The sequence below is a fragment of the Nannospalax galili genome, unplaced genomic scaffold (assembly GCF_000622305.1).
Source record: "Nannospalax galili isolate Female #2095 unplaced genomic scaffold, S.galili_v1.0 scaffold2126, whole genome shotgun sequence".
Taxonomy (NCBI): domain Eukaryota; kingdom Metazoa; phylum Chordata; class Mammalia; order Rodentia; family Spalacidae; genus Nannospalax; species Nannospalax galili.
In genome coordinates this window covers 232,407-250,496 of record NW_008354079.1, presented here as the reverse complement: position 1 = coordinate 250,496, position 18,090 = coordinate 232,407, and the positions used below count along the sequence as shown (strand labels likewise).

Here is an 18,090-nt window from a genome sequence, read left to right as displayed (position 1 = left end):
CAGGCATGCACTGCCATACCTGGCCTTAAATTTCACTCTTGGCAGCCATGGCAAGAAGAGAAGCACATCAGAACTTTAAAACTTTCATTAGTCATCATGTAAAGCAAGCATGTTTACTTTGGGAGACAGACAAATTTGAAGCATGAGTTCTCCAAACACCATGGAGCTGGTTGGTGTTTTAACAGGTTAACCTAAGATACAAAGATGTTTTCTAGGTGACTACAAAAGAATATACACTACCACCAACTTGAATGACCATAGCTGAATCATGTGGTTAGGCTGTGCCTCAGTTTCCCCAACTCTAAATTGGGGATAAAATCCTACCTCTCATGGCTGTGTAAGAACCAAATACATGGTGCCTGTGAATCTCTGGGAAAGATGAGCTTCTACACAAATGTAAACTGGTCTGACCACACTCGGAGCCAGCCAGCCCCTCAGTGCCCTGGCTCCGGGGATGGCACATGCTGGTTTTACTCATTGGTGTCAAATAGAAGGCCACAAGAGAATCTGAACCAGCCTGCTCACATTTTTTAAAAATTATAGCAGAAATTAGGAAAATTGTATATATCATTTTAAGTGGCTTTTGTATGTTTTTTTGCTGGGGACCAAATCACAGCCTAGTGCATGCTAGGCAAGCATTCTACCACTGGACCACATTTCCAGCATCTAGATGGTTTTTATTTATTATTTTTGAGACAGGGTCTCATACAACCTTCGTTGACCTCCAGCTCACTATGTAATCCAAGGATGACTTTGAACTCCTGATCTTCCTGTTTCCATCTCCATAAGCATTTGCCACCAGCCCTGGGACGTTCACAATGTTGTATATCTCCAGAACTTTTTCATGGCCCCAAACTAAAACACTGTACTCCTAAACAATGACTCCCAGTCCCACCTCTGCTCTACCTTCTTCTTCCTGAACTGGCCTGTTCCAGGTACTCATGTAGCTAGAATCCTGCATTCATCCTTTGTCTCATCCCTTTCTGTTTGACATGAAGAATCAGGCCCAGGAAGGGCATACTGCTTGTCTAAGACCTACAGCAGGGCAGAGACATAGCCAGGACCAGATCCCAGAGCTCCCGGCTCCAGGAAGGTTCTACACCCATTGTGAACAAACCCCACCTTAGGGTTTTGACTGAGTCCCCTTCTCTTTGGGGCTGTTTGCTTCCCACCTCTCACCATCCTCTCTAGTATCATCAACACAGCTTCTCCTCCCCGTTTCCACTTCTTAGTTCCTGCCACCAGATGGAGTAGCCCTGACCTTGGGCCAGCTTTTCTTTTGGGGGTCCCTGGGTTTCCTAAAGCACCAGCCCTCAGCCATCCCATGTCTTCTTCATCACTCCTCCGTCATAGATTTTCCTGTAACCTCAGCTACCACCTTTCTTCTCTCCCAAGCTCATACCCCATCCCGTCAGGAAACTGCCATGTCTATCACCCAAATCTGAGGTGCTCTCTAGTGGTATCCTGGCTTTCTGTGTTCATTCCCTCACACCAAAAGGCACCTCCTTTTCCTCCACGCATCATGCATCACCAACCCTTCCAGCCCTTCTCATCTTCCCTGTCCACAGTCTCCCAGAAGCACCCACAGCACCTTCCATGGGGACTGTGTGGTGGCCATGGACTTGCATTTTGCCTCTGGGCCTCCTTTGCTCTGCCCACTCCTAGATGACCTTGGTATAAAGCAGGTATAGCCTGGCTCAGGTTCTTCTTTCCCTCTCTTTGATCTTGTGTCCATCTCTCCACCCCTTTTATTCTCTGGGCCTCACCACTTCCAGATCAGGTCATCCTAGTAGAACCTGTACTTCATCCTCCTGAACCAACAGCATTTGCAGTTGTAGAATCCAGACTTAGTGTCCAAAGGTCACTGAGGACATGATGATGGGCCATAGTCCCTGCTCAGGGCTTCTCTACCACCTGGCCTGTACCTCCCTTCCTCACCTTCCTGGGACCCTCCTCTTCCCTCTGTCTTATTCACCCTGCTCCCCACTGTCTGCCTTCACTAGCTCTCTGGACTCCAAGGAAAGGGGCTTTGTTTTCTTCTGAACATCCTGGAAAGGCTAAGGCTAAGCCGCTCCCATGAAGAGGAACCTAAGCTATCTGGGAAACCTAAGTCTGGGCCTCCCAGTTTTATGGTCGTCTCTGGAGCACCAGACTGACTCTAGAGGCCTCGAGCATCCTTTGTGTTTTGGGGTCCAATAGCGCCCACTGGGCCCTGGCACCCCTGGTTTCTCTCTTGGCTCTGCCGCTGATCTCCGTGCCTTAGTTCTCTGCACAGGGGAAGAGGGGGGCTCACCACAACACCATTCTTAGCATCTTTCCAGATCCTTTGGTGTCTCTACAACTGGGCATGGCCAATAAGACCTGTTTATGGGTACCATGTTGCCAAGGCAAGTTAGGGGTACCACTGGCAACTAGTGTTCTCCAACTGTCCCAGCAGCAGAAGCATTGTAAGGAAAGTTGACAGAAGTGCAGATTGTTGGTCTTATTCAGGACCCACTGGATTAGAACTTTTGCAGCAGAGCCAGCAAGTTAGGGTTTGAAAAAGTATGATTACACATAAAGTTTGTTAACTGCTTGCCTAGACAAGCCATCAGTATAGCTTGGGGAAGAACTGGGGGTGGCCTGTGCTAAGTACAGTGGAAAACACAGATTCAGGGTTTTTCCTAAAAAGAGGAAACAAAACCACTCACCCCTGTGGTGTCTCTTCCCAGAAGCTGGAGGGCCAGAAGCAGGCCTGCAGCTTTCCTGTCCCTGCCCCTGGCTCCATTTCAGCCCAGCTCACTAGCCCCCATTAATCTGAGTTTTCAAAAGGGCTTTACAGGTGGTGACAGCAGGGGAGGCAAAGGACCCTGTTATTTAACCCTTGGGACCTTCACCATAGCCAAAGGGCCTGTCTCCCTTTGGAAAGAAACCTAATGCCACAAGGAGAAAATCCCAAGTCCTCTCACCACCAATATCCCCCATCTTCTTGTCCTCCTAACCCCAGGGAAACCTTGTAGACAGTGCCAAAAACCGGCTTTAACCCCAGCACCTGGGAAAGAGCCAGAAATTGCCCTTCTTCCTTATCCTGATTCCCCTTTCCCCTTCCCAGCCTGGTCAGTACTGTGAAGCCCCTTCCTGCTCAGCCTGGTTTCCTGGCGAGGGCCCTGCAGCTGTGGGCCCTGGGAGAACCCTTGGGAAGGAAGGGACCAAGGGCATCCTTGGGCCAGCAGTCCACCTTTCTTCCACTATTCTCTCATCTTCCTCAGTTCTGTCTTCAAAGGCTCCTTCCCAGGACAGATTGGGCGCTAGGAGGACCACAGCCTAGTCCACCAGCTTGCCCTGCCCTGTGTCTTATTTCAGACACAAGACTGTACAGTGTAAACTTACAAAGCGTTTTTAATGGTTGTAGATTGAAAATAAAATATGTCATATGAACAGTTGCCTGTTTGCTCTCTGCCTTTCCCTGGTGAGTCTGGTGGGGCCCCAGCAGATTTGAAACCTGACTCCATCCCACCTGGGGTTGCCTAGGAAGAAGGAAAAAGCTGCAGCCAGCTGGCTGGTTTGAAGTCACCTACGCCCCCAGTTGTTCTTTCATGGCTGATAACTGTCTCCCAGGAAGCATGTCACCACCACTGAGGAATAAATGCAGAGCACTCCAGGAGAAAAATAGAACCAAGCTTTTCTATAACACTTAGTATAATTTATTATAATGAGGGGGAAAAGATACTTTAGACACTGTAGTGGAATTAATCATCCCAAAAGTTGTATCATATCCCACCAGTGCTGTGGGCTGGGAATTTGGGAGCTGGACAGATCTGATAGGATCTCTTGGAGGCTTGCAGTCAGATGTCAGTTAGGTTACAGGTGTTTGCCCCTTTGTGTATCTGGGGATGGAACCCAAGGTCTTGTGCATGTTACATAAGCTTTCTGACACTAAGCTACAAGCCCAGCCAGTGTACAGTTACCTCTCTCCCTGACCAGGGCTTAAAGATCCATTTGTAAAGTAGCTAATTCACATACCTGGCAAGTCAGTGCTGCTGTCAGGACTGAAACTCAGTCCCTCAACAGTAAAGAAGCTTATGAGTTCTCATAGTTTCACAACTAGCAAGTGATCCATGAGTGAGCAGGGTAGAAATCAAAGTCTTTTAAGGCTAACCCTTAAAACCTTAAAAGTTACACATTGTAGCCAGGTGTAGTGGCGCACGCCTTTAATCCTAGCACTTGGGAGGCAGAGGCAGGCAGATCTCTGTGAGTTCAAGGCCAGCCTGGTCTACATAGTTCCAGGACAGCTGGGGCTACAGACAGACCCTGTCTCAAAAAGACCAAAAAAATTTTTTTTAAAAAGTTACACATTGTGATTTCTACAATATCTTATTAGTTACATAAACTAGCTCTTTTCAGTGTAGGAGGGAGGGGAGTAAACATACACATGAACACTAGGAAATGGGTCATTAGGGTCCATCTTGGAAGCTTCCTACCACATACTTTCATAAATTTTCTCTTATGAGGGACTAACATCAGCTGGGCCTGTGCTAGATATAGAAGATATATTAGATGGAAAATAGGGTATCAAATATTGGCGCTGGAGAGATGGCTTAGCGGTTAAGAGCACTGGCTGCTCTTGCTGAGGACCCAGGTTCATTCCAGCACCCACATGGCAGCTAAGAACTGTCTGAAACTCCAGTTTCAGGGGATCCAAAGCCCTCTTCTGACCTCCACGGGCATTGCAGGACACAGGTGTACCTATCTACATGTAGGCAACACACTCATACACACACAAAAATTATCAAATATTAAATGTGTAAGGAGGGAGTCTAGGGGAAGCAGGACAAGCCTCACCAAGATGGGGCTGTTTGAACTGACACCCAAAGTTGGGGTATTGATCAGACCAAGGAAGTGGTAATAACTAAGCAGGAGACAGGGAGATGGTTCAGGTTTCATGCTTGAAAGACTTAAAAAGAAGCAAAATCAGGAAAGTGGTACAAGCTTGTAATTCTAGCACTTCAGAGGGAGAGTCAGAGGATCAGAAGTTCAAAGTCATCCTTGGTTGCACATTAAGTTTGAGGCCAGCTGGACTACATGAGACCCTGTCTTAAAAGACCCAGAAAGGGGGAGAGGGAGAGAATATGAATTAAAGAAATGCAAGTTGGATGTCAGTGGAATGGGGAATGATGGAAAGAGGCTGGGTCAGATCACATTGCCTCATAAGGAAAGAATTTGTATACATCGTGTTGTCAGGAGGGAGTCATGGGAGAACTCAAAGCAAGAAAAGGACATGGTCAGAGGATTACTGGGTCTGGATTCTGTGAGTCAGTGGTAAATGTGCCCCAGGGTGGCCAGCACAGACTGGGAGTACTGAGTTTTGTCCTTTGGACATCAACACAACAGGTGCTGAAGGATGAAAGAACCGATAGAAGGAACTGCGCCCCAGAAAGTGATAGGCAGGGAACCAAGATTAACCTCTACTTTTAGATGGCTGTAGAAGCCAGCAGGTCAGATGGCAGGGTGGAAATTTTATGAAGCCACCTTTCACCAAAAAACTTAGAAGGGACCACAGCTGAGGTGGAAGGGTGGCCACAGTCATGCCCAGTACCTGTCTCCTGCTCTTCTTTGGGACATTTTGGACTGCTCTCAGTTCCACATTCACAGGTTTCAGATCTGAAAGAAATGACTGAACTCATGCATGACATTTTGATGGCTCCATCACCTTGCCTTGAGAAAGCAGCCTGCTTAGTGGATCCTCTCAGGCTATCAAAGGTGAGCGGAGCAGGCACAGGCTGGCTTGGAGCGGAGAAGGCTAGGAGCAGGGAAAGGCTTTCCAGACAGCATGATTTGAACAAAAACCAGGAGCAAGAATCAGCGCGGGATGGGCCAAGGAGCTGGGAGAGGTTTGGGGAGGGTTGGCCTGTGACGGGTCTGGAAAGGGGAGGGCTTGAACCTTGCTACACTTGCAATGAGAGGAGTCCGGAGGAGCAGGAGTTGGTAGGCAGGGGACCGACCCGGCACAGAGTTCCAGTTATTCTGGAGAAGTCACTGTCCACATTTGGGATTAAGGAGATAGAGGAGGGACCATGGCCTGGAGCAAGAGTTTCTTTCTGGACTTTCATAGGCAGGCTTTGGGCCCCTGGGGTGCGAAAAGTCACTAGCAGACAGTCGGAGAGGGAAATCCCCGGGGACAAGGTGGGCGGGGCGGGCGGGAGCGGAGGACAGCAGTGTACGCATGCGCTCCGCCGGAGGCGCCAGGTCTACGCCGCGCTGGCCGCGCACGCGCAGTGAGTTGGCGGGAGTTTCGGAAGTAGCGGGTGTGATCCGGAACCCGGAGCTGAACTAACAAGAGGACCCGTTGTGGTGGCTCCCGGTGTCTACAGGTGACTTTTCCCCGAATATGACCGCTCCGCCCCTCCGCCGGGCCCAGCCCCGCGCTTCCGGTGTTCCCATCTGCGGGGCCTCGGGGCGCAGCAACTTCCTCTGGGTTGGTTGGACATCCGAGGGAGGGCCACGCCTCCTACTCCGGAGGCCTAGACTTCAGAAAAGTGTCGGGGGACCAGCGGGCCGGGAAGGCTTCAAGTCACTGCCCCTAAGCTGGCTGCGGAAGGAGGTTGGGTCTCCAGATGGAGGAACAGCACTTAGAGCTGTGGAAAGTATTAAATGGGTTGACGTAATGAGGCGTTTATGTGGCACAGGCCCACAAGCATTGAAACGACTTGTTAACCAAGCTTGAGCTGGTGTGGTGCAGTCGTAAAGGTTGTGGCGATTTAGGTCCTTGAAGGTCCTTCTTTGTTCTGTTACCTTTCAGTGCTCTTTCAGCATCTCTTCATTTCTCTTTACTAAGCAGCCCCACATGCAGATGCCTGTTGGGAGGGGGAGGCAGCATGCAAAATGGAAAGATGCCTGACCTGCCCCCTTCAAGGCATTTGTCTGTGACAAGTGCTAGGAATGCAGTGATATTTCACTGGGGAGCCAGACGTGTAAATTGGTTTTACAGCCTGTAGGAGAGAGAAAAGGTGTTTGGCCGTCCGTTTTGTCAGAGAAGTGACTTCTCATTTAAATGACGTTGGGAAGGATGTGTCTGTTTTATGGGTAGGACAAAGACGTACAAATATTCAAAATTAGAACCAAGAGTTAGAGTAGAGTGGCAGGACAGCTTATGAAAAGTGGTGGACATGCAGGGGACATTTCTGCAGGTGTCTAAAAGTGAAGTGGATCCCAGCAGTGTCAGGTGTTGAAGAAATTTCAAAGTCTAGGGGCAGAAAGTGAAACCTGAACTAGACTAAAACTGGGGATGGAGGAAAGATTTGGAGACTTTAGAATTTTGGATTGGAGAGCTAAGAATAAAAATAAAGATGGGGGTGCTGAAGAGATGGTTCAGTGGTTAAGGGCACTGGCTGCTCTTGCAGAGGACCTGGGTGGATTCTCAGCATTCAAACGGCAGCTAACAACTGTTACTCCAGTTCCAGGGGAATCCAATACCCTTTTCTGACCTCCTCGGGCATTGCATGACATGGGTGTACTTATATGCATGCAGGCAATACACTCATACACATAAAAAATAAAAATGATAAATGATAAAAAAGGATTTTTTTTTCTAGTTTGGAGAACAAAGTAGACCCTAATGCCATCAACTGAATTAGGGGTTAATCATAAAGTGCTTGGAAGCTAAGATAGGGTTTGTGTAATAAGTTCTGTAGACAGTGACCCCTCTGATATTCTTTGTGGAGGACGGGAGTGAGGGCAAGTTCTGAGAGTCTGGAAAACATAGGATCTTGGGGGTAATGAAGCCCAGTGAGACTGGTGCTGAGATGTGAAGAACAAGGGTCTCATTTTCCTATTTCAGATTCTCTATCCAGGATGGCTTCAGTGACAGGATCAGAAGGTGAGTTTTAAATGGTGAAATTCAGTTTCTCTTGGCTCCGGTTCTGGCTTCTGAACTATCACAAAATCCTTTTCTGTTTCCTGGTAGATTTGGAATCATGTATTTGTATGGTCACAGAAATGCTTCCTCAGTGTTTCCATGACCGGGGAAATGGATTTCCCTCCTTCCTCCTCTCCTGCCTCAGGCTCCTCAGCAGCTGATACTACAGATGCATGTCACCTCCTGGGGCATGTATTTTCTATTTTCCACTTTTTGTGCAGATATTTATTTGTGGTGGGTTTGATTTTATATTTTTGATTTTTCTATAACAAATACTAGAAGAGGAACCAGTGATGTCTGAGGCTCATGATCAATTGCCATCAAGTCTCAACAGTGTGGAAGTGTTTGCCAAGTCCTCTGCTGCCCCAGAGATGACTGAAGACATTTCTAAGGACAGAAATCAGCTTGGCTGTAGTCCTGAAGATGGGGAAAGTTGTGATGCCAGCCACCAGGAAGGACTTCAATTGAGGTCATTTTGTTTGTCCCCTCAAGAACAGTCTGTCTGTCATCAAGACAGGAGGCAGTCCTGGCGACGAGCAAGTATGAAGGAAGTAAACCGACGGAAGTCACTGCCTCCCTTTCACCAGGGCATCACAGGTGGGGTGCTGTGTGCATAAACGGTGGGATTCCAGCTCAAATGAGAGACAGAGAAGAAGGAATGGCAGAAAGTGTATCAGAATAAACGGGACTGTCTACATTTTAGCTATGCAGCTTTGAACAAATCCCGTTTGAGCCTCAGTTTCCTTACCTATAAATGACGATAGTACTACCTACCATGAGGGGATGTTCTGTGTTTATAGTTCTGATATCACACACCTCATCAGTGTTGAGTATTATTGCTGCTTACATCATATTAGCTGCCATGAGCAGCTATTCTGATTGAAAATTGGTTTAATACTTCATCCTAGTTAAAATAACAGGAATTAGAGTCTTTCCTTTGACTTCCTGTTTTGTATCCTAAAGTAGAACAGAAGGTAGGTGGTACCTACCTGAGCTGATACCTACCTGATTCTAGGATTCTAGCCTTTATAACTGGAAATGACTCAAAAGATGTACATAAAAATACCCAGGGGCTAAGAGAGAGGGCTCAGGAGTTAAGAGCACTGACTGTTCTTGCATTAGACCTTGGTTCAAATCCCCACACCACATGGTGGCTAACCACAGTCTGTAACTCCAATTCTAGGGAATCCAACACCCTCTTCTGTCCTCTGTGGGCACTGCATGACATGGGTGCACTTACATACGTGCAGGCAATACACATACACATAAAGTAAAAATAAAAATTAAAAAAAAAAAAACTTAAAGTGGCAATGGGTAGAGTGCATACTTAGTGTACATGAGGCTCTAGGTTCAATCTTGAACACCAAAAAAAAAAAATGGATAGTTTTTAGGAATGTCATATTTGAACATAATTTGTGTGATTTTTGCCTGAATATATAATCCTTAACCATGTCATTCACCATCAAATTGCAGGATAATGTGGAAAGTCTAGTGTGATCCTGTGCTTAAACCTCCTTTGTCTTAAAGTCCTTCTCAGTGAACTGGGGGTGAAATAGTACCTTTCTTGCAGGATTGTATAGGAATTAAGAGTTGATACATAACTAGTATGTATATGCCTACTTGGTGTATTAGCAAGCCCGCCAGGGTTAACTATTGTGATTACTTGTAAGGTATTAGTCATTGTTACTTGCAGGTTATTGAATGGGTAAAAGGAAATCTGAGTAAAAACAGCCAAGTCAGAAAACTGCTGCCATAGTGCCCACACACTTTACTCTAGATCCGCCACCCCCTAGTTCAACTCTACCTTCATCTCCATTCCAGAATATTTAGACTTAAAAAAAAATCTGTGTCTGTGTAGCATGGAATCACCAATGTAGTAAGATTTATTATTTTTCTGGTTATGACTGGCTACCTGCCCAGTTTCCTTAGTCAAAGCCCGAAAGAATTTGATTAACAGCAGTAAGAATTAATCAAGAGATAGGGGTGCTTATTATTATTATTAATTTTTTTTTTTTTTTGGTCTTTTGGAAACTGTCTCCCCAAAGCCCCAGATGACCTGGAACTCACAGAGATCCGCCGGCTTCTGCCTCCCAAGTGCTGGGATTAAAGGCATGCACCACCACGCCTGGCAGGCAAAATAGGTGTGTCTTTAAAACACAGCCAACTATTGGGCTGGAGAAATGGCTCAGCCGTTAAGAGCACTGACTGCTCTTGTAGAGGACCTGGGTTCAATTCCCAGCACCCACATGGCGGCTACAAACGGTCCTTAACTCCAGTTCCAGGGGAATCAGAAGCCCTCTTCTGACCTCCGCGGCATTGCATGACATGGGTGCACTCACATACATGCAGGCAATACACTTGTACATATAAAATAAAATAATAAATACAGTATTTAAAACACAGCCAATTAAAGCTGAAGAGCAAGAATTCTTGAAACAAACTTCTTTGTAGTGTAATTGTTTTTAAATGAACTTAATTGAGAAAAATGCCTTTTATATAACAGATGTTCAGCTGGTGCTGGCTGTTAATGTGAATTCGACCAACCACAGGCAGCGTGCTGCTAGGAGGAAAAACACATCTTGACGTACTTGAGTTTGAAACATGGCTTTTTCAGTCTGTCTTCAGACAGATTATAAGAAAACATTTTTTTTTTTTTCCCCTTCAGTGCTGACAATTAGACTCAGGGCCATGTGCATGCTAGGCAGGGGTTTAGCCACTGACCAACAGCCCAACCCCTAGAAAAAGACTCTTAGGACAGTGTATTTAAAACACATTGTAGTGCCTGTTATAAAAATGTCATCTCTTTTCTTTGAATGGTGAATATCAAGCATAAGAAGGGTTAAGTTATTCAGCTGGCCTAGAACTCACTATGTAGACCAGGCTAGCCTCAGTCTCACAGATATCTGCCTGCCTCTGCCTCCTGAGTGCTATGTTTTGTTTTGTATTTAATTAGTGTACAAAGTAATAGGTTTCATTATGGTTTTTTCAATATACCTTGAAATCTTAACAAAACAAATTTTAATGTAATAATATGAAAAGGTTTTAATAATATTTTTGAAAATTTGGATGCATAAAAGTGTAAACTTTATTCTTTAGTGAGCCTGGAAAAATTAGAATTCTCTTTACTCAGAAAGGACTGCTTTTTGCCCTAAGCTGGAGTACATGAAAAGGGAAGACATTTTTCAGTTTCGTTATTCTGTAACTGTAAGTGTGATGTTTTTAATTGTGATATTTTATGTCAGAGCTCAGCAAGTCCATCAGTGTGAACTTAGCGGAAAGCAAACGGCTTGGCGTCCTCCTGCTGTCCAGCTTCCAGGTGAGACTCAGGTTTGGGATGTGCTTTCATTTGGTGTTGTATGTTGTATGACAACTGCAAAGAGAAAGTAGTTAATTCGATGTGATGAGCTGAGTAAAAGATGCTTCCTTATGATTGGGGTTAATCTAAAAGCCAGATACCCTCCCAGCAACTGAATTTTCTTGTGACTGCACTCCATTGTTACTGCTGCTGCTAACCAGCAGCCAGTAGATTTTTCCCAATATCTTTTGCCCATTGGCAACAAGTGAAGAGAGTTTAAAATGGGTAGAGGTAAATATCAAAGTTATGATGGACGTTTGGAGTCTAACTGCATGGTAACCAGTGCATGAAACATGTTCTATATATTTTATTTTTTAAATGTGTATGTTGCCTGCATGTATATAAGTACACCCATGCATGCAATGCTCGTGGAGTTACAGATTTTTTTAGCCTCCATCTGAGTGCTGGGAATGGAACCCAGGTCCTCTGCAAGAGCAGCCAGTGCTCTTAACTATTTCTCCAGGGCCTATAAATTTTTTTTTTAATTTTTAGTTTATGTGTATGTGTGTATTGCTTGCATATAGGTAAGTGCACCCATGTCGTGCAATGCCCATGGAGGACAGAAGAGGCTGTTGGATCCCCTGGAACTGGAGTTAATGGAAGTTGTTAGCTGCCATGTGGGGATTTGAACTTGGGTCTTCTGCAAGAACAGCCAGTGTTCTTAACCGCTGAGCCATCTCTCCAGCCCCATAAATTTTTTTAAAAGTTGTGTTTATTGTGGCTTATTGGTACTCATGGCCATTTAGATAATTTGTGTGACTTAAATGACCATTTTACCCGAGTTAAAAATCAAAATGTATAGTCTGAGCAGCAAAGAGTGTTTTCCTTATCTGTTTGTTTACATGAAGTATTAGGTGAAAAAGAATTAAACCATGTAATTTTGTCTTACAATTCATCATGAACTCATAAAATCCCATGAAGTCTGAGCTTGTCTAGAAGATTTTGGTGGTTGTACTGAAAATGTTCTTTTTTATTTAGTTCTCTGTTGAAAAACTTGAACCTTTCCTGAGGGACACTAAGAGCTTCAGTCTGGAAGGTTTTAGAGCAAAAGGTGAGTTGCTAAGAGTAGAGAAGTGCTTTGACCTTGGCCTTTACCCTCTTTTGGAGTCAGTAGGGATATTTGCAATGCATCCCCCCCAACCTTTTTCAATTTTATGAGTATGGGTGTTTTGCCCACATGAATATAAGTGCACCCATGTCATGCAGTATCCACAGAGGCCAGAAGAGGACATCAGATCCTCTGGAACTGGAGTTAAGGATGGTTGTTAGATATCATGTGAGTGCTGGGAACCAAACCCGGGTCCTCTGCAAGAGCAACCAGTGCTCTTAACCACTGAACCATCTTTCCAGCCCCTGCAATATCCTGTTTTATAGGAGCTTCTGCTTCATTAAAATCAGCTCCCTTGTTTTAAAAATTTTGGTTATGTATGTGTGTAATACACTCTGTCTCTCTCAGTCACTGTCTCACACACACACACACACACACACACACACACACACACACGGCAACTGTGACTACCAGTTGAAAAGAAAAGATATTTATTCTTTCAAGTACTCATTAGAATTATATGAGTACACACTCTGTTTTGTTCTATCTTTCCCTGGTGCTTGGACCAAATCATAGGCATTGTTCATGCTGGACAGTCATCCTCCTTTTTTTTCTTTGTATGTTTGTGTGTAAATATTCTTGTTTATGTACCACAACCCAACTGTAACTTTTTTTTTTTTTGGTCTTTTTGAGACAGGGTTTCCCTGTAGCCCCAGCTCTCCTGGAACTCACTATGTAGACCAGGCTGGCCTTGAACTCACAGAGATCTGCCTGCCTCTGCTTCCCCAGTGCTGGGATTAAAGGCATGTGCCACCACGCCTGGCTTTTTTTTTTTTTTTTTTAATTTTTACATAAACTTTATTGAGAATTTCATACAGGCATATGAGGTGTTTTGATCAAATCCATGCCCACTCCTTCCCTCCAACATTCCCCAAGGATTAGTTACAAGCTCCCAAATACTTTTGACATTTTTGCCCTTGGAACAGAGTATGTTGCTAACAGGCCCAAGAACATTTTGACTTTTAGCCAAGAAACTGGCTACATTTCTTTGGGGTCTTTTTACCCTAACTCTCTAGCCAATTCCTACCTCCTATTCTTATGACACCATCCTCTGAAGGGGATACCCAAATTGCCAATAAGGAATAGGGACGCCGGCTGTTCTGGCTTCTTCCAATTCTGGCTTCTCCCGTGCTGAACAGGCATGCAGGGTGAGGCAACTGGAGTACCCCTTCAGTGGGTATATCTAAAAGACTCCCAAATCACATAACTTTTGTCTCTAAGGAGAGAAGAAAGTCCTTGAATCATGAATGGGAGATGTGAAGGAGAAGTAAAGGCAAGAGTAATTAGCATTACAAGTTCTAGACAGGGAACTAGAAAAAAGTCAGAACAGTCCATTGGAGTTTCTTGATAAGGGCTTCCAAAAGCATCCCTCTACTGGGTTCTTCCTCATTTTTCTTTTGTCTTCCCAACCATAACTTTTAAAAAACTCAATAGTTTACTTTAAAAAATAGTTTCAGACTGGGCATGGTGGCTCACGCCTTTAATCCCAGCACTTGGGAGGCAGATACAGGCTTATCTTGAGAGTTTGAGGCCAGCCTGGTCTACATAGTGAGTTCCAGGACAGCTGGGGCTATAGGGAGATCCTGTCACAAAAAAACAACAACAAAAAATAATAATAAAGCCTCACTGTCGTAGCCCTAGCTGTCTTAGAACTCACTATGTAGAGCAGACTGGGCTCAATGTCTTAATGATCCTCCTGCTTCTGCCTCCCATAATTGCTAGGATTGCAGGAGGTAGCTACCATGCCTGGCTAACCCTGAGAGTTTATCTTGAAAATTGATCCATATCAGATGGTACATTGACATTTTTGGTAGCCGTAACCCAACCTGACCTTGAACTCAATTTTCCTACCTCATTTTCCTGGGTGCTGGGGTTATAGGTATGTGCTGTCATGTTGGCAATATTCCCTTATATAAATATTTGATTTAACCAGGTTTTTACTGGTGGCCTTTTAGATTAGTGGGTTTTTTTTAAATTTATTTTATTTTATGTGTCTGTTTGCCTGTGTGTATATAAGTGCAGCCATGTCATGAAATGCCTGTGAAGACCAGAAGAGGGTGTTGGATCCCCTGGAACTGGAGTTATGGAAGATTGTTAGCTGCCACATGGGTGCTGGGAACCGAACCCAGGTCCTTTGCAAGAGCAGCCAGTGCTCTTATCCACTGAGCCATCTCTCTAGTTCCCTGGTGGTTTATTTTTTTTCCTGTCTTTTGTTGATACAACGATTAGTATCATGAATACCTTTTTAAAAAAAATATTTTATTTATTTTTATTTTATGTGTATGAGTGTTATGTCTGCATGTAGGTAAGTGCTCCCGTGTCGTGCAATGCCCACGGAGGACAGAAGAGTCTGTTGGATCCCCTGGAACTGGATTTACAGACAGTTGTTAGTTGTCATGTGGGTGCTGGGATTTGAACCTAGGCCTTCTGCAAGAACAACCAGTGTTCTTAACCACTGAGCCATCTCTCCAGCCCCCTGAATACCTTTTTTTTTTTTTTTGGTCTTTTTGAGACAGGGTCTTCCTGTAGCCCCAGCTGTCCTGGAACTCACTATGTAGACCAGGCTGGCCTTGAACTCACAGAGATATGCCTGCCTCTGCCTCCTGAGTGCTGGGACTACAGGCGTGTGCCACCACACCCGGCCAGACAGGGTCTTCTGTAACTCAGGTTGTCCTCAAACTCACCATATAGTTGAGGATGACCTCAAACTCCTGACTTCTTGCCTCTATGTTTGGAATGCTGGGGCTATAGGCTCCCACTGTGACCACCATGCCTGGCTAGAGGATAAGATTTCTTTTCTTTCTTTTTTTTTAATTATTGAGAATTTCATACATGCATATAAGGTGTTTTGATCAAATCCATGCCCACTCCCTCCCCTCCAACTCCTCCCATATCTCCCCATCACTTTTTTCTTATAACTTCATGTACTCTTCTTTTTTTTTTTTTTAATGGGGCTTTTTCCTACTCTAACACTCCCCCACTCTGGAGAGGTAACCCTAAAATCTTTTAAGGATTAGATAAAAGCTTGAAAATACTTTCAACATTTTTGGCCTTTGGAACAGAGTATGTTGCTAAGAGGCCAAGGACATTTTGACTTTTAGCCAAGAAACTGGCTACTTTTTTGGGGGGTCTTTTTGCCCTAACTGCCTAGCCAATTCCTACCTCCTATTCTTACCACACCATCCTCTGAAGAGGTTACCCAATTTGCCAATAGGGAATCGGGATGCAGACCACTCTGGCTTCTTCATGCTGAACAGGGACTCAGGGTGAGGCAGTTTGGGTACCCCTTCAGTGGTTCTATCTAAAAGACTCCCAAATTGCCTAACTGTTATCTTTAGGGGGGAAAAGAAAGTCCTTGACTGGTGAATAGGAGATGTGAAGGAGAAGTAAAGGCAAGAGTAATTAGCATTATAAGTTCTAAACAGGGAACTCAGGGAACTAGAAAAAAAAAGTCAGAACAGGGCAATGTTCATATGAGAGTCCATTGGAATTTCTTGACGAGAGCTTCCAAAAGCATCCCTCTACTGGGTTCCTCCTCATTTTTCTTTTGTCTGCTAAGGCTGGACTCCAGAGTTGTGGATTCAGGATTTGCTTTCCAGTGTCTTGAGTTGCAGTGTTAGGGCACTTGTTTGGGCTCTTTCTAATTTTTTAATATAGGCACTTAGAGAGCTACAAACTTCCCTCTTAGAACTGCTTTTAAAGTGTCCCAGAGGTTGTATTGTGTTGCATTGTCCTTTTCGTTGAATTCCAGGAATTCTTTTATTTCTTTCTTAATTTCTCCTTTGACCCACTCATTGTTTAGGAGTGTGTTTAACCACAAGTTTGTGTAGTAACTAGGGCTTTGTCCAGTGTTGATTTTGAGCTTTATTGCATTGTGGTCTGATAGAATGCATGGAATTATTTCAGTATTTTTGTATTTGTTAAGGTTTATTTTGTGGCCCAGTATGTGGTTGGTCAGTTTTTGAAAAAGTACCGTGGGGTGCTGAGTAGAAAGTGTATTCTTTGGTGCTTAGGTGGAACATTTGAAAGATGTCTATTAAGTCCATTTTATGTATGGTATCACTTAATTCAGATGTCTCTCTGTTTATTCTTTGTCCAGTTGACCTGTCTAATGGAGACAGTGGGGTATTGAAATTCCCTACTATTACTGTGTCTTAAAGTCCTGTAGTGTTGTTTTTATGAATCTAGGTGCACCAGAGTTTGGTGCATATATGTTAAGGATTTTAATATCTTCTTGGTTAATTGTTCCTTTGATCAGACCCTCTTCTGATTAGTTTTACTTTGAAGTCTATTTTGTCATGTATTAGAATTGCAACCCCTGCTTGTTTCTTAGTGCTGTTTGCTTGGAATATTCTTTTAGTTTTTTTTTAGTTTTTTTTTTTTTTTGTATTTTTTGAGACAGGGTCTCCTTGTAGCCCCAGCTGTCCTGGAACTCACTATGTAGACCAGGCTGGCCTTGAACTCACAAAGATCCGCCTGCCTCTGCCCCCCAAGTGCTGGGATTAAAGGCGTGTGCCACCACGCCCAGCCAAGCTTGGAATATTCTTATCCATCCTTTTACCTTAAGGTAATAACCTGTCCTTGAATGTGAGGTGGGTTTCTTACAGACAACAAAAAGATGGATTTTTCTTTCATTTATTCATTTATTTTTTTTTAATTTTTTTAGAAGCATTTCATAACAGCTTTAACATAGTCAATAAGTTTCCAGAGCAAAGATACATCTCTTTCAAAAGTGGTTGTAAAATTTTTAAGTTCACTGTTGAATTAATACAGTTATACAATATTGAACTCAGTATAAGTCCTGTAAGCCAAAAAATTGACTTGAGTTTTTTTTTTGTTGTTGTTTTTTTCTTTTTGAGACAGGGTTTCCCTGTAGCCCCAGCTGTCTTGGAACTACTATGTAGACCAGGCTGGCCTTGAACTCACAGAGACCCACTTGCCTCTGACTCCCAAGTGCTGGGACTATAGGCGTGCGCCACCACACCCGGCTTTAGTGTTTTTTTTTTTTTTAATATTTTATTATTTTGATTTTATGTGTATGAGTGTATTGCCTGCGTGTAGGTCAGTGCACCCATGTCGTGCAGTGCCTACAGAGGATAAAAGGGATTGTCAGATCCCCAAGAACTGGAGTTACAGACAGTTGTTAGTTGCCATGTGGGTGCTGGGATTCGAACCCGGGTCTTCTGCAAGAACAGTGTTCTTATCTCTCCAGCCCCTGACTTGAGTTTTTAACGTTTAAAAAGATCTCTATTTCATTTTAAAATATACTGTTTCTTACAGAAAGACTCATTGTTTTTGCTACTAACACTAAGGTGTTGGCGCTTGCATCTCTAATCTGTGTGTATCTGATTATCACTAGTCATACCCCATTGCACTTGGATCCTTGGCGTCTGTATTTGTCTATAAAGTCATCGGGTAGATTTCAGTGGTATTGTTTATCACCTCTACTAATTAGCATGACGTAAATTTCCATGCTTCCTCCTCAAATATAATACATTTTTAAAAAATTTGTTGGTTTTGTGTGTGTGTGTGTGTGTGTGTGTATCACACAGAACATCCCAAACTGTCTCATTCGACTACACACCCACTTCCCAGATAGCACCCTCCCATAGCCTCCCTCTCCCCACTAAAGCCCTCATACTCTGATATCCCTGCTACTGTCTGCTATGTTGTCGGCACCCCTAGCTATTCCCACTACTTGCCCTTCTGGTGAATCTAGTCAGCCTATCTAGA

At 44.1% G+C, this 18,090-nt stretch overlaps 1 protein-coding gene across 10 annotated transcripts in view; it reads left to right on the top strand.

Moving 5' to 3' along the window:
* The first annotated feature begins 6,203 nt into the window (after nucleotides 1-6,203).
* The window catches only part of Dsn1 (DSN1 component of MIS12 kinetochore complex), a 23,152-nt gene continuing 11,265 nt past the window's right edge, over nucleotides 6,204-18,090 (top strand). Inside the window, exons 1-5 of one of the 10 annotated variants that reach the window (XM_029555050.1) lie at nucleotides 6,205-6,350; nucleotides 7,817-7,855; nucleotides 8,387-8,491; nucleotides 11,137-11,210; nucleotides 12,228-12,300. In XM_029555050.1, the coding sequence (XP_029410910.1) occupies nucleotides 7,831-7,855; nucleotides 8,387-8,491; nucleotides 11,137-11,210; nucleotides 12,228-12,300 (277 nt within the window). In that variant the 5' untranslated portion in view covers nucleotides 6,205-6,350; nucleotides 7,817-7,830. The other 9 variants (XM_017802722.2, XM_008851164.3, XM_029555051.1 and 6 more) reach the window with 9 other exon arrangements.